The 15,667-nt window shown below is 31.5% G+C and overlaps 1 protein-coding gene across 1 annotated transcript; it reads left to right on the forward strand.

The window, feature by feature from the left end:
• The first annotated feature begins 12,125 nt into the window (after positions 1 to 12,125).
• On the forward strand, positions 12,126 to 14,173 carry LOC120169425 (probable indole-3-pyruvate monooxygenase YUCCA3). The gene is made up of 3 exons (XM_039177566.1): positions 12,126 to 12,818; positions 12,911 to 13,282; positions 13,946 to 14,173. The coding sequence occupies exons 1-3, from the start codon at positions 12,126 to 12,128 to the stop codon at positions 14,171 to 14,173; spliced, it is 1,293 nt and encodes a 430-aa protein (XP_039033497.1).
• The last annotated feature ends 1,494 nt before the right edge of the window (positions 14,174 to 15,667 follow it).

Below are 15,667 nucleotides of genomic sequence, written 5' to 3' on the forward strand. Positions count from 1 at the left end.
GACTAGCTGCTTGGTGCAACATTTAGCATTCTTCCTTCCTTTATGGCATTAACAAAAACAAAGCACAGAGAGAGAGCAGGCCATTCCTCTCTGTGTTCAATTTTTATTCAATCGAGTCCTACTCTCCACACTATGTTCCTTCACCATTAATATTTAAATATTATTTAATTTAATATTTTATTATTTTAAAATTAATCATATTCGTCTACATTTCACCTAGTTTCATAGCCGGGTAAAAACCCAATGCCAAAAGGCCTACATTTCATTGCCTTCTTTTCTTTTCTATTTTCTGATTAACCTAAGCAGCTAGATTTAGAAATGTTTTTTAAGATGAGCACTTATATATTAACAATATAAATTTTTGAATGAGGTAAGTATAAAGGACACCAATAATAAAATAGATCATTAACCGAATAAAATTTAGACCTCTAGGAAGGCACAAAATTTTTTTAGGGGTGAACATTAATAAAATAAGTGGTTAATAGAAGAAAATTCATATTTGAGGGTAGACACGTGCCACTGCCATTAAGATGCAGTTGGATTCATCCATTTAACTCCTACCATTAATATAGAGTTGGATTCATGCATTATACAACAAGGAAATTTGTGCAGTTTCCCCGTCTAAATCAATGCCTTAACTTATGCCATTAATGTGACTCGTATATTTACACATCACTATCACAATAATTATCAGAATATGAAGCAGAAATAAACCTTAAATCACACTTATTTGCAAAACTAGCATATTTTCTTAACTTCCTTTCTTCTTCTATTTTTATTATCCCTCTCTATTCTCAATCGTAACATACTACATAGGTCGTAAGTTTTTGGTGTAAAAGGCAAGAGAGATGCTGAGTCTACTCTGATCCCTAAGGCGGGAGAAGCACAAGCCTAACGCCTATGTAAAAAAGGCCCCAAAGCAGGCGTTTGGAAGGACTTCCCGTTTTGTACTGCGCCTCTCTTTAAAAAGTGGTTATCTTTCGCGTCCACTTACAGTCGGCGCCATAGGCGCGCATGTATATACAAATCTAACAAACGACGTTATGAAATATATATATATATAATATTTTAATAATGTTGATTAGCTCGTTGGATTGGAGAGTCCTCTTGATTCACGAAAAAGAGAATACACAATCCAAAGAACATGCATGCATTGATATCCAGGAAAAGACGAATAAACATGCATGGGAAAGAAATCCAGACCATTATTTCTGATTTAATTCGGATCCAAAGCAGCAGAAGGGGAAATAAACACTAGATCCTTCCTCCACCAAATGCCAAGCAAATTGCCGTTAAAAGAACTTTTGCCTCCAAATCTCCGCCTCCGATCAAACAAACAAAAAACCATGAATTTCACATTCCTCGCTCTCCTTTTATCTAACGCTGCCAAATCTCTCTACAACTGCAAATAATTCGTTACGGGATTGTCCTTCATTTCGTTTTTTTAAGGAATCGAAGGGGAGATGAAGATGTCAATGGCACGTTGAAGGAAACTGCCAATGTAGAAAAGATAAACGCTATACAGGGCAGAACGTTAAGCCTCTTCTTTTCGCCAGATAGCGAATCTGAATATCATACATAGCCAAACACTCCTCCGCCTCTGCAATTTTCCTTTCTAGTTTTGTTTTCCTCTAGCCCAACGTCGTGGAGGCGAGAAAGATAATATGGATTTCCTGATTTGTCCTTAAGTCTGGAAGATATTTGCCATCATTAAAACGATGTAGTTTTGCTTTTGACGGTCGTGATTACAGTTCTGATCGGATGCTAAGGATTGTGGATTGGTGGGAACCGTAGCTTATTTTAATACCAATAACGAACAAGAAAGTCGGGAAATGGGAGTTGTCCAAAATCAAATTCAGAATTTGATATCAATAACAATAAAATAACATATTTTATTATTATACTATAAGTTTAATCATACTCACTTGGATCATGTTCCAGAAACAACAATATTAATTTTAGTGATGTATTTCTTATAATTATTTTAATATTTTTCTCTTAAATATTTTTTTTTATGAAGAGATATTTTAAAAATATATGTGGAAGAGCGTTAGGTAGGTAGGCTGAACCTAGGCATAGGCGGGTGTGAGCGATCGTCATCTCTGAAAATTTAAAATTTTCAAATAGACCTCTTTAAAATTGGAGGGTAATGTACATAAATGATCCATTAAATACATAGTACTACTTTATTAAGTCCCTCTTAAAAGTTGTAAAATGGTCTTCCAACTATAGAGTGTTAATTTGTTATGTTCATCAACTATTAAAAGTTACAAGATAGTCATCTGACTACTCATTATGTTCTAAACTTATCATTTTTCGTTAAAAATTGTCGACATTTTGAGCTGAATATTAACATGTTGACTTTGATATGATAAAATATGATATCAGAATCTCAAAAAACTATTATATCTCAGTCATCATGTTAACGTCCAACTTAGACAACCGTCCATTTTTAACGGAAAATGACGAGTTTGGAACATAATGAATATTTGGGTGACTATTTTGAAACTTAATAATCAATAGACTTAACAAAACAACATTTTATAATCAAATGATCATCTTACAATTTTCAATAGTTGCAAGACTTAATAAAACAATACCCTATAATTAATGATCACTTTTATACTTTATTTAAAAAAAATTATAAGTTGAAGTTCATCTCTATACATTGTAATGTTGCATAAAAGATAAATATATGATTCTTGGAAGGGCACGTGGCATTTGGTACTTGTGAAATGTGATTGAAAGGTCTTTGGGTTTGACCAATTCTTTACCAACATTCATGTGATGTCACATGCCTTTCCCATGTTCCACATCTGACATTTATAACATAAAACAATTCTCATTCAGTTATTTCAGTTGAGAAGTTAGTTGCATTCCATTAATGTCACGCTGCTATTATTTTACAAAGGCGGGTCAAGTGCATGTACTTGTATTATATATGGTTTATTTTTAGTATTTTTTTATTGTACTTTCTCAGTGTATATTATTGTTTTACATTAATCGTGATACAGTTATGACTGCCTAAAGCAATGTATTTTATAATTTTGAGATGATCTGAATACGTTCATTTTAATTAGAATCATTTTAATTTTTAGAAATTCAATCTTAAAATACTTACACGATGAAATGTACTCACCTCCTTTAGTTTAAGTGAGTCAAGGAGCATGAATCAAGTGGTCTATGTGGTAAAAGAATTATTGTTATTTCTAAGGGTTCAAGTTCAAACATAATAGAGGTCAGGGGTGTGAGCATTCAATGTCGAAAGATTCGAGCACTATAGGACATTGTTTATTCAATTTTATATGATATACCCATGACATTTTTATAGTTTATAAAATATATTTGGTGTTGTAGTGTTATATCACTTCAACAATGAAATACACCTATATTATCATGGAGGTTACCCCCGTTAGAACTGTTCAAAAATGACAATTTATGACTTTTTATGTTAATTTGACTAATAAATAAATATTAAAGATCATTTTTATTAATTTTAGATAAATATAATACATTATTGGTTCAAAGATAATTTTAATAATTTGACATTAAACGCTCATAATATTAACATTTTTTATATTCAAATCTGAAATTTTAACAAATAACAATAATTTTTTTATTATTAAAATCTTTTGATTTGTGCTAAAATAATAATTTATCTTGACAATGAAAAAGAACGTGGGACGAATAAAATATATTTTGTGGAAAAAAGAGGCGGCAGAAGTAGGATTACGCACGGGATGAATCCAGAGAATGGGTAGATCTGAAATTTAAAAATTTCATATATATTTTTTTATTAAAAATATGTTTTTTTTTTTAAATTTTATAAAAGTATTCTTTGTTAAAATTTAAGTGATTCACCTCTACCATAAAATAAATCATGTGTCTATTTATGATGCTCTCATAAAATCAACGGGTAACAAAAAAATAATAATAATGGGATGTTGTCGATATGGTAAACTTCTATATATTATAGTATCTTTATTAAGAAATTTATGGGTGTAAAATTATAAAATTTTAAAGGTAAGAAATTATATAATCAATAAAAAATATAAAAAAAAATAAATTTTTTGGTGCGACCTTATGCTCTAACACCCCTATCCATCCCTATCACTAGATAATGATATAAAATTGTGCCAACGTCGTCTAAATACTATAAAATAATTTTTGAAAATATAACTTATTTTACATAAATTATTTTCTAAAAAAACAAGACTTTTATAACCTTCCTCAAACCTTATAGGGGGCTCTTATTGGATCAACTTAGACTTATGATGGGCTTTGACATGCCGTTTGACTAGGCTCAAACAAGGTCAACAATTTATCTTAATTTGAAGTATTTTCTAATTAAGTATTTTCAATCATTTAAGCTATCGTCAATGTATAACATGAAATTGCAAATCGTCTAATAATTAACATTATAATAAAAACTTATACATAACCCTACCCTAAACAGATACAATATGAAATTCACGAATTTATACTCGTTTGTCATCCTATAAAGGATTAAACCATTGTGGATGTAAACGGAAATAAATGTATCTATATAGTTATATTAATTGTATTATGAATTTATGATTCTTACTAAACATGGTGAGTTTCTATTATATTTAAAAAGCTTATTTTATATAATAATTTAAAAAGTAAGGTATGGTAACAAAACCTTACTAATCGATTAGAGACTTAGCCCACCATTACCAATAATTGTTTTTATTATATTCTTCAATTAATTAATTAATTCCCTATCACTTTTTGCTTTTTCTAGTTTTTTATTGAGAAAAAAAAAGTTGAACATTATGATTCTCTAATATTCCAACGGATGATTGGAAACTACCCAAAATTCAAGACTAATAATGATAGTCAGTAGCTTTACATTACACGCGGCATCTTTTTGGTTTAATCATATCCCTTTTAAAATGACTACAATATTTTATTTGTGGGCTAATACAATTGTTGGTTTAATCACATTCCTTTTAAATTAATAAGTTTAAAATTTTGGGTGAGAAATTAATTCAAACGTTATTAAAAAAATGTAAAATTAGTTTTTGAATTTTAATATGAAAACATGCACGATGTGAGAAAAGTAAATGTTTGGACTGATTGAATCCTCTGTGAATTTAAGGATATCTTAACCCAAAACTATTTTTTTTTTTCCAAATAGAACAAATCTTTTTTTTAAAAAATATTTTAGAATTAGAAGGATAAATATTAAATAGTGAAATCCCATTAAATACTGTGTAAACCTTCTATGTTAAATACAATTCAAAAACAAAAACTCAAAAAAATTCTTTTATTCTCCTCTAGCCTTCCGGTGATATGCGAAAATAATAAATAATTTGTAATCTCTATAATAATACAACTGTAACAGTTCATCTATTTATTGTATCACGAGAGACAAACAACCAACAATGTAAAACTTTCCTATAACTACTTAAAAATGTTAAATAAAATTAAAATCCATACGTCATGTGTTACATATTAAATTTAAATTTATATATCATTTTATCGCTTTAAAAATAAACTATGATATAACCAACAACCAATTGATCTAGTGAGATGAGACACTAGATCGCTTAAGTAAAGTCGTGAGATTTGAATCCTGAAGATTACGAATAGAGCAAATCAGGTTGGGAGGATCACCCTTACCTTTACAGTACGCAATTCAAATTAATCGATCAATAGACAGCAATTATACCCATAAAATAAACTATGATGTAAACTGCCAAATGCAAGGCAAACAAATAATTAATAGATGTTTTGTCAAAAAAATAATTAATAGATGTGAATAATATTAAGTTTTGGTGTTGGATTTAAAGGGGAATATTTAAAGTCAGAGAGATAGCTTATTTCATTAGTCAAATAAGGAATCGTAAGGTCAAGAGGAATAATATTCAGATAAATGTTTGTTTCTGCGAGTTAAGCTGCTTTAAAAAAGGCTTCGTACGAAGATCATATTATTACATCGTTATATCGTAAATTTAATCTATCATTTCATTGGCAATCAACTCCTCATGATTCCATGTGACTCTTATTTTTGAAAAAGTTAAATAATATTTTGATTGTAAAGTTGCATATTATTTTACTGGGTAAAGTACATAGATGGTCACCGAATATAGGGTACTGATTTATTAAGTCACTCGATTATTAAAAGTTATAAAATAATCATATGATTATACAATGTTGATTTGTTAAGTCATTCAACCATTAAAAGTTATAAAATGATCATTTGACTATAAAATGTTGCTTTGTTAAGTCCTTCGACTATTAAACGTTATAAAATGGTCACCCGACTATTCATTATGTTTCAAAATCATCATTTTTTTTGTCAAAAATTGACTGGTCTAAGCCAGACGTTAACATGATGACTGAGATATGATCAGTGGCAGATGTACATTAATTTTAGGGTGGGTGTGTGCGCACCCTAAATTTCCTAGAGTTTGATTTTTTTTTCTTTAAAATTCAAAGTTTTCTTAATTAATATATGTGTGCCCACCCTGAAATTTTATCGTATCAAAAAATTTATATTATTAGTATATGTATGCCCACCTTCAAAAAAATTTCTAGATCCACGGCATGATATGATAGTCATTTGAGATTCTTGATCAAATTTTATCATATCACAATTAGCAAGTTAACATTCTACTCAGAATACCGTCATTTTTTTAATGGAAAATGGTGAGTTTATAACATAATGAATAGTTGAGTGACCATTTTATAACTTTTAATAGTCGAGAAACTCAACAAAACAACACTATTTAGTCAGAGGAATATTTTATAACTTTTAATAATCAAGGGACTTAATAAAATAATATTCTATAGTCGGGGGACCATTTGTGTACTTGACCTATTTTGTTTTGGTGTTTTAATTTTTTATATAAAAATTATTTTACTTCGTTTTTCTATTTAAAAAAAGTATTTACCACTCTAAAAATATGTCACATAAAGTAAAATAATATTTGTTAAATTATATATATTAATTAAAAAAATATAAAAAAAATCTTTAAAATTTAAGAAAATCTAATTTTTAAATATTTTGGAATTCTTTTAAGTTTAATAAATGTAATTAACTCCTAATGTTTCCATGTGACCCTTAATTTTGTTTAAGAGAACACGTGCAATCCTCACATTCACATGACAAATATATATATATTCTTGATTGGGGTGTTCCTTTATGCTGCTTGAAAAAAAAAATTAAAGGGTTAGTTTGAATCCAAATGTTCCTTAAAAGGATATGATTTGATCGAGTATCAATTAATTTAGTAGAATAAGGCGTTAAACCTTTTAAAAATAATTTTAAAATCATATGTTATATTTTAAACCTTTTTTGAATTACTATTTAAATGATAAAAATAGTTTTGTTTAAATATGATTATGAAGTTATATTATATCGAGTAACAATACCAAATTTTGTGAAAGATAGGTTTAATCATTAAAAAACATATTTGGGAAATTATATTTTCAGTTGTAACATGTCAATCAATAATTCTTCTCATTTATTCTTAGCACTTATAAGTTTGTTTGGATCTCGTTTATCTTCAGTGGTAAGCAACTTGATATCGTTTAAGCATGTCTTGAGTTCGAGTCATTGTATGCAAAAAATTCCCGCTAGGAGACTCACCTACCAAAGCCAGGTATACGATCCGAGTCGGTTCAGATTAATCATGATAGAGTCTTAAAAACCGAAATTGCAACCAAAAAAATAAAACAACAAATCTATCAAATAATTAATGATTGTGTAGTTTGTTGTTTCTAATATAAATGATCAACAACATGAAAGATCTCTTTCTAACAATCTTGAAATCTGCATGTTAAGATTCTAACAATAATTAAGTAATGCTTCATCCATTGACTCCTAATTCCATCATGATTTGGACGGTGTTAACGTTATTAAATTTTTTTAAAAAACATATACTTAAGAAATAACGTGTTTGACTTTTCTGAATATCTTCAACGACCTAATAAGCAGTTCTGAAAATAATTTTTATGAATATCTTCATGATATTCACAAAAATATAACCCTATAAATATAGGAAAAATTCTTCAGATAATGAGTTGAAATAAAAAAATTCTTCAGATAATGCAATCCGAGAATTATTTGCTCATTTTGAGTGTTTGCTACAGTTCGAGGGTTGGTCGCCAGGTCCTCTGGGCGACCTCTATAGGTCGCCATGTCCTCCAAACGTTCAAGCATTGGTTTCCTAGATTTCCCATAAGTTACATTGATTACCTACGTCGGTAATTAGTGGTCCATAAGACTTCCGACAGGTACTGTAGCATTCACACTATATCAGAAAATAATTTCAGTTAGACCATATTTCAACAAATAATTTTTTTCAAAACTCTACGACAGCAAATCAGCCTATAAATATACATACATTAATTTTGTATGATATAAGATGGTCGGTGTCTAGTCAGGGCAAATGTAAGACTTTATAATATGGGACGAACTTGAGCTTATAAATTTTTAGGGGACGAACTTGGACTTGTAAAATTCTAGAAGGGAAAAAAGAGATCTTCAATAAAAAAAATGTATAAAAAATCTAAAATATACGATAATTTTAAATTTTTAAGGGGAGTGACTGTCCTCACCCACCCCCTAGATTCATCCCGGTGTCTAGTTAATACTTCACCCAATACATTAGTAGTCTCCAAAATATAAATTTTCTATATGGTCTTAAATTGTCTTTTAAGCGTTTTTTTCTATTTCAATAATATATATTTTTAATTACTCTTAAAACTATGATATTTTTAATTTCCATGTTTTTATAATATTTTCAAATAAAAAATATTTTGAGAAAAACCAAATTTCATATTCCCTTTAATTTTTAATCGATAAAAAAATTTAAAAAATTTCAACATAGTATTTAGAGAATGTTAAGTTATTTTTACTATAAGACAATTTCATGTTATTTCTTTAACCTGTTAAGAGTTTCTTCTATGGAAGAAACAACGTGAAAGAAAACATAGTCAAAACATAGTAAAAAATTTTAAGTAATTAAATTACGGTTACGGTTGTTGTCGCAATTGCAACTGTCGTATCGCAGTTGTGGATGTTACGAACGTGAAAGTGTGATTTTTTCCCTAAAAATAACTACGTTTTATAATAAAGATGTGGTTTGTAGTGTGACCTTAAAAACGTTATAATACTACTGTTATACCATGTTACGATCGCAATTTAATACTATGTTTTATATACACATTATATGATACTTTTTCTTCAAGGGGGAAAAAAACAATTAATCCCAAAGTCGAAAGGTAAAATCCATCATTGATTATAGATCACCATAATAACAAAATCAATTAATTAGATATAGAATGATCTCGTTTGAGATACTTTTGCTTGTAATTTATATTTGATCACACACTCACAAATATTGGAATGATGGTAATGCTCATTCCAAAGCTTTTAAATTAACTATAAAATGAACCCATGAAGAACCGAACAACTCTGTAATCTTTGCGTTAAAAAAGAAGATAAAATATAGACTTTTTATGAACCCTAGGTTCGTAAATCTTACTTTTACATGCATGCACGCAAGTGCTGTGCCTCTTTTTTCACTTCAAAAGTTTCTTAATACCCCCACTTGCTACAATTAGTGTCAATCTTTAAGTTCAATCTTTGATTACGTGACACAGCCCTATGGTTCATAGTTATCAACTATTTCATAGTAAATATGGCACCAATCACGTGCGGCGCCTTTTGTTTTCACATGAAAATGATGAACCCCATTTGCCATTGACACATCAGTTCTTTCATGCTCTCATGGTTGTTGCCTAGGGATAGTCGACACATCGTTGGTTAAAGGAAGTGTTGTTATTCCCAGAGATTATATGTTCAAACGGTTGTGTCTGCATAATGTATGTTGTCAATAAATGAGAAAGATTATGAATATATATTATCTTTTAATCACTGAACTGAAACTATAAAATAACAATTATAACATCATATTTCAATCAATACTTAAGTGATCGTTTATAAGAATGGACTTATGATTTCATGTTAGAGAGAGAAAACCGATTATTAATAAAAAAAATACAAAGAAAATGCTTAAATTTTATGAGAAATTAAAATTTTCATGAGCGACCACCTCATCCATCGATCTCCTCGATCCATCCCGGGCTACTTATGCTTCAGCAATTGAAGAAATGGACCAGCTGTGGTCCACAAGACAACTTGTTCCAATGCAAGAACAAAGTTGTGGTTCCAAATTCCAACAGAGAGCCTCCCAAGGTACAAGTCCAAGATCATTTACCTACTCCACGTGGGCGCCTCGCCATTCTTTGTCACCACTAATTGCTTTGACAAACATATTGAGCCCCTGATGTATACAACCAGATGTAGATTGATTATGCTCTTCACCAGAAGCAGAGAAATAAATTGCGGTCATGTTTCTGATTGCGAATATAACATATGTTATTACGGTCATTATAGGTATCGTGGTCATGTAATAACAGTTTCGAACGACACTATTACCGCCATATAACAGCCATTATTCCGATAATGGAACGTTCAAAGTTAAATCTTAGGTCCCACATTCCAAAGTTTAATTTCCATTTCTAGAAAATTGCAGCTTTCGAACTTGCTTGTCAAGCAAAATCTTGGTCCATTACAATATCAGCTCTGGCATGCTACAATTTATTGCCCTGGAACACAGCCTGTACTTGGGGCTTCTAGGGATCACCGGCATTTTTCCAACTATCTAAAACATCATCGGAACTTGAAATATTGAGGAATGTAATTATATCTGGAGCTGGAATCCATGACGTCGAGACTCGAGATTGCTTTGGTTTGGATAATTTAGCAGTTAAATAAAGTGTTAAGCCATTTTATTTTATATTGAAAACTTTGGCATTTGTTCGAAATTTACTGATGATAAACGATCGTATTAGTTTGATATTAGTCTAATTTGGCAGCCAATAGGGCATAGAGACTCTCCAAATTCCCACATCATCTGTGCACTTGTGATATTCAATCTGATTCATATTCGTTCATTTGATGTTCGTAAATATGATATGTACTATGAGAGAGTAATTTAAATAATCAGGATATAGTATCATCAAAAGTATTTAATATTATGTGTTACTAAATACAAATACTATTTATAATACGTGACGTATTGAGCCTTGATAATTAACTATAGAAGATATATGTTTGTGTTTATTACCTCCAATATGTTTATATTCGACTTGCATGCTTGTTTATGTTTAAAAAAACTCAAGAAATGTAGTAGAATAGATGCGTACCACTGAAAGCTCGTCATTTGAATTGTTTCCATTTGTAGATTACAACTTTCTTGATTTGCAATACGACACCAATATCATTGGAGGAGTCTCAGTTGATCCTCCCAGAGTATAACAAATATTTACTTAAATGAGCATATATAGATTGAAACCTTAATGAGTCAAGTTTGTAATGATATCATTTTGTTTGTATATCTCATTTTACAATAAAAGAGTTCCGAATTATATATATATATTATTTTAAACTTAAAATTTTACAATTTTTATTATTTAAAAATGTTTAGGTCGCTATAATGACCGGATGTGACACTCGTAAATTTATTGGATATTTTCAGTCGGGTTTAAGGTGTTACAGTTTAATTGTGTAGCTCTAGTAGGTTGAACCAAGAACAAGGTAAAATCAGCAATGCAAAGAGTAATGAATTGCTTGTGAGGACCATCTATGGCTGCAGCAGCCACTGGTCCAAGTCCTACACTGCTTATGCTCTCTCTGAAACTTGAAGCCCTATTGATTTCTATCAGGGTTCTGGTCCTTTTCTTACAGCGCAAGGAAACTGCAGGGAGCTTTATAAATCTTGATTGTTTTATTTTAGTCACAGGTCCAATTACTAGAATAATAAGTTTTAGAGAGTTGAAATAAAATATTAGAGGCTGGGGGGACTGTTTATGCAAATATAGTATCAAAGTAATAAAAAATTGCAGGTGGCTGAGAAGCTTATCATTTGAGGCTGACCCTTAAAAGCATCGTTTCAATTCCCAATCACATGCTACACTCTATTTAACCCCTCTCCCTTCTTCTTTCCCTCTCACATCATTTCAAACCAATTCCACTCCTCTTCTCTTCTCTATTGCCCTACAAAAATCATCGATTCTTCTTCATTTACATGTCTAGCTGCTGTCATAACATGACGAATATGTTCCAATCTTTCGGTCCTGATGATTTTTTTAGTAGCCGGTGCATATGGGTGAACGGACCGGTCATAGTCGGGGCCGGTCCCTCGGGTCTTGCCGTTGGTGCCGAGCTTAAGAACCAAGGTGTGCCATTCATAATTCTTGAACGAGCTGACTGCATTGCCTCTCTTTGGCAGAAGAGAACTTATGATCGCCTTAAGCTCCATCTTCCTAAGCAGTTTTGCCAGCTACCCAACTTTCCATTCCCTGATGACTTCCCTGAATACCCCACGAAGTATCAGTTCATAAGCTATCTCGAGTCCTACGCGAAACGGTTCGATATCGACCCGCATTTCAACGAGATGGTGCAGTCTGCCAAATACGACGAAACGTTCAGCTTGTGGCGAGTCAAAACCGTTTCGACTGGCGGTCCGAATCCGATCGGAGTTGAATATATTTGTCGGTGGCTCGTTGTCGCCACGGGAGAAAATGCGGAGAAAGTTGTCCCTGAAGTCGAAGGCTTGCAGGATTTCGGAGGTTATGTAACACATGCATGTGACTATAAATCTGGTCAGAGTTACAGGGGAGAACGTGTTCTAGTCGTTGGATGTGGCAATTCAGGCATGGAGGTCTCTCTCGATCTCTGCAACCATAATGCGAATCCATCGATGGTTGTTCGAAGCTCAGTAAGTGAACATACATTTCACCGAATCATTTTATGCCAAGAACAAACACATTTCAAACTAAAATTCTCATTCTTTTCAAATCCGATCAACAGGTTCATGTCTTGCCGAGGGAAGTTTTCGGCAAATCGACATTCGAGCTGGCAGTATCGATGATGAAGTGGCTACCCCTCCGGCTTGTCGATATGATAATGCTCATTCTGGCGCGTTTAATACTAGGAAACACAGAGAAATATGGCCTGAAAAGGCCATTAATCGGACCATTAGAGCTGAAAAACACTGCAGGAAGAACACCTGTACTGGACATAGGTGCATTGGAGAAGATCAGATCCGGCGAAATCAAGATTGTCCCAGGGATCAAAAGGTTCTCCAGGGGAAAAGTTCAGCTTGTCAATGGCCAAAGGCTTGAGATTGATTCTGTGATTCTTGCAACTGGGTATCGAAGCAATGTCCCTTCATGGCTAAAGGTGAGCCACCATCATTTCTGGGATTCATGTGACAGTTTTGCAAGTCTTTGACTCTAATTGTTTTTAGATTTCTTGTCTTTTCAACTGATTAAGACATTCACATGTTCTTACAAAACTCCAAAAAAACTGTCAGCATTGTTCTTTTTTTGTCTGGTGATTTGCTTTTGTCTTATTCATGCAACAAAATTCCTGTTTAGTTTTATAATAGTTTGAGAAGCTTTTTTTTTCTCTTCAGATTAGGATCTTTATACTAATAATAGGAAGCAGTGAATAAACTTGTTTATATTCTCCCTAAACCAAACAAATGGAGAAGTCAATGGTTTTTGTTTTCTGCATAATATCAAAATTAGTCCCCAATGCTTACAAAAATGGTCATTTTAGCACTTATTTTTTTTAGCATTTTACCCCACGTTTAATTTTAGGATAAAAAGACCCTTAATGTTTGAGTGAATAGTCACTTTGACCCTTATTCTTTATTTTTCAATAGTATTTTAACCATCAATGTTTTATTTTAGGATAAAAGGCCTCTATGTTGGAGCGTTAATCGTTTTTTACTAACAATTTCTATCCATGATGACCATTTTGGTAAACGTTGAGAACTAATTTTGACATTATGCATTTTTTTTATTATTAATCATTTCATAACCATTAATGATTCTGCAGGAAAATGAGTTTTTCTCGGAAGAAGGGGTACCAAAGAAGCCATTTCCCAACGGATGGAAAGGAAAAAGTGGGCTATACGCAGTAGGGTTCACAAGGAGAGGCATTTCTGGTGCATCATTGGATGCCATCAGTGTAGCAGATGACATTTCCAAATGTTGGAAAGAAGAAACAAAGCACAAGAAAACATCCATGGCTGCTAGGCACAGGAGGTGCATTTCCCATTTCTAAAACACCTCCATTTTTCCGGTTAAACGGACATCGAATTCGATCTGATCCGATCGATTTGCATAGAAAATAATGTAGATCGACACACCAAGTAGCCCTCTCCTCGGAATAACTCTTTGTCGTTTGTATTTATTTAGTTAGTTTTACTGCATTGTAACAAGGGAAGATGAGGCTATTCTTTCTTTAATTACCGTTGTGTATTTGTTTCCATTTCCCCATTGTATTACATTAATAAATCGACAAGTCAAATGGATCTCTTGTGGTCATAATGGGCTCTTTTATTCACCTTGGATACATAAAATTGAATGGACCCCCTCTCCATTATACCTAGCAACACAAGAAAATCTATTCATGCCATCATTCTCATTGATTTTATTATTCTAAAATTTTCAAGAGAATAAAAAATAAAGTGTTGCTTTCTCACATGGCTAGAGCCCACACAAGGATAAGTGAATCTTATCTTTGAAATATATATAAGCGGGAATTAGGAATGAACATTCGTTTGAGTTGAATCGAATTAGAATGTCTTTCGAGTCTACAGTTTAGGAACAAAACTTATTCTTCCAAAACCCATCAAACCTCAAGTTACGAAGTATAATATTGAAATGTTACATAAATGCAAATGGCTCTCGGGTTAACTTTCTAGATTACGTCAATGATTAAAGAAATCATTGTTTTTTTCTAGAGATTACAAATTTAAACACTGATGAGATGATCGAGCGACTACAAGTGTTGTTACTAACTCTGCATTGAACTTCATTTAAGATTTTTATTCATTAGCTGTATTTGTTTTAGGTGAGAGGATTTGTTTTCGAATTTCAAAAAATGGCAAGGTAAATCGTAGAATTTAATTCATGATTTGATCATTGATTTTAGTTCAAGATTATCTAAACTCTTTTTGAATAAGTTGATTATAGTTGTTTGGGACGCTATGATAACCTAATCTCTTCTCAGTTTATCATTAACTAAAGATATGATCGAGTGATTACTTTTCTTGTAAATTAAATAATCCAGGAAAGATGTTCTTAGGATTTAATATATTCAACAACTTTATAAATTAAAGAGACTACATTTAATTAATCAACTCATACCAACGTAAATGATTTAGATTAGATCTTACATCTTCATAATTTGTTCATATGTTTTCTTATTACTCGTATTAAAATTTACGAATGGAAAGATTTCAATTAGTAATATAAAGGTTTATTTATTTCATTTTCAGTTAAATCGATCAATATTATTACACATGCCTAATTGCAAGTATGAGACTTATATTCCACAAAGGAAAAATATGGATTTTAAAGGAAGTGATGTTCTCTCTTAAAGTCCTGAGTTCGAGCAGTTATGTCTACAAGACATATATATTGTCAATGAATATGGAAAGTCTTGGTTTTTTAATCGAACTGATAGAAAATAAACCAATTACTTTGGACTATCAAGATAACATAAATTCTTTGAAAATTGTGGGATGAAGAGAACTTTAGGTTGTAATACACA

Source organism: Hibiscus syriacus, unplaced genomic scaffold, assembly GCF_006381635.1.
Source record: "Hibiscus syriacus cultivar Baekdansim isolate YM2019G1 unplaced genomic scaffold, ASM638163v2 tig00111769_pilon, whole genome shotgun sequence".
Taxonomy (NCBI): Eukaryota; Viridiplantae; Streptophyta; class Magnoliopsida; order Malvales; family Malvaceae; genus Hibiscus; species Hibiscus syriacus.

Bases quoted from the DNA above. Each gene is read 5' to 3' on its own strand.
- LOC120169425 (XM_039177566.1), top strand. From the start codon at position 12,126: ATGTCTAGCTGCTGTCATAACATGACGAATATGTTCCAATCTTTCGGT. The intron at 12,819-12,910 runs GTAAGTGAACAT...TCCGATCAACAG, and splicing joins CGATGGTTGTTCGAAGCTCA to GTTCATGTCTTGCCGAGGGA. The intron at 13,283-13,945 runs GTGAGCCACCAT...ATGATTCTGCAG, and splicing joins ATGTCCCTTCATGGCTAAAG to GAAAATGAGTTTTTCTCGGA.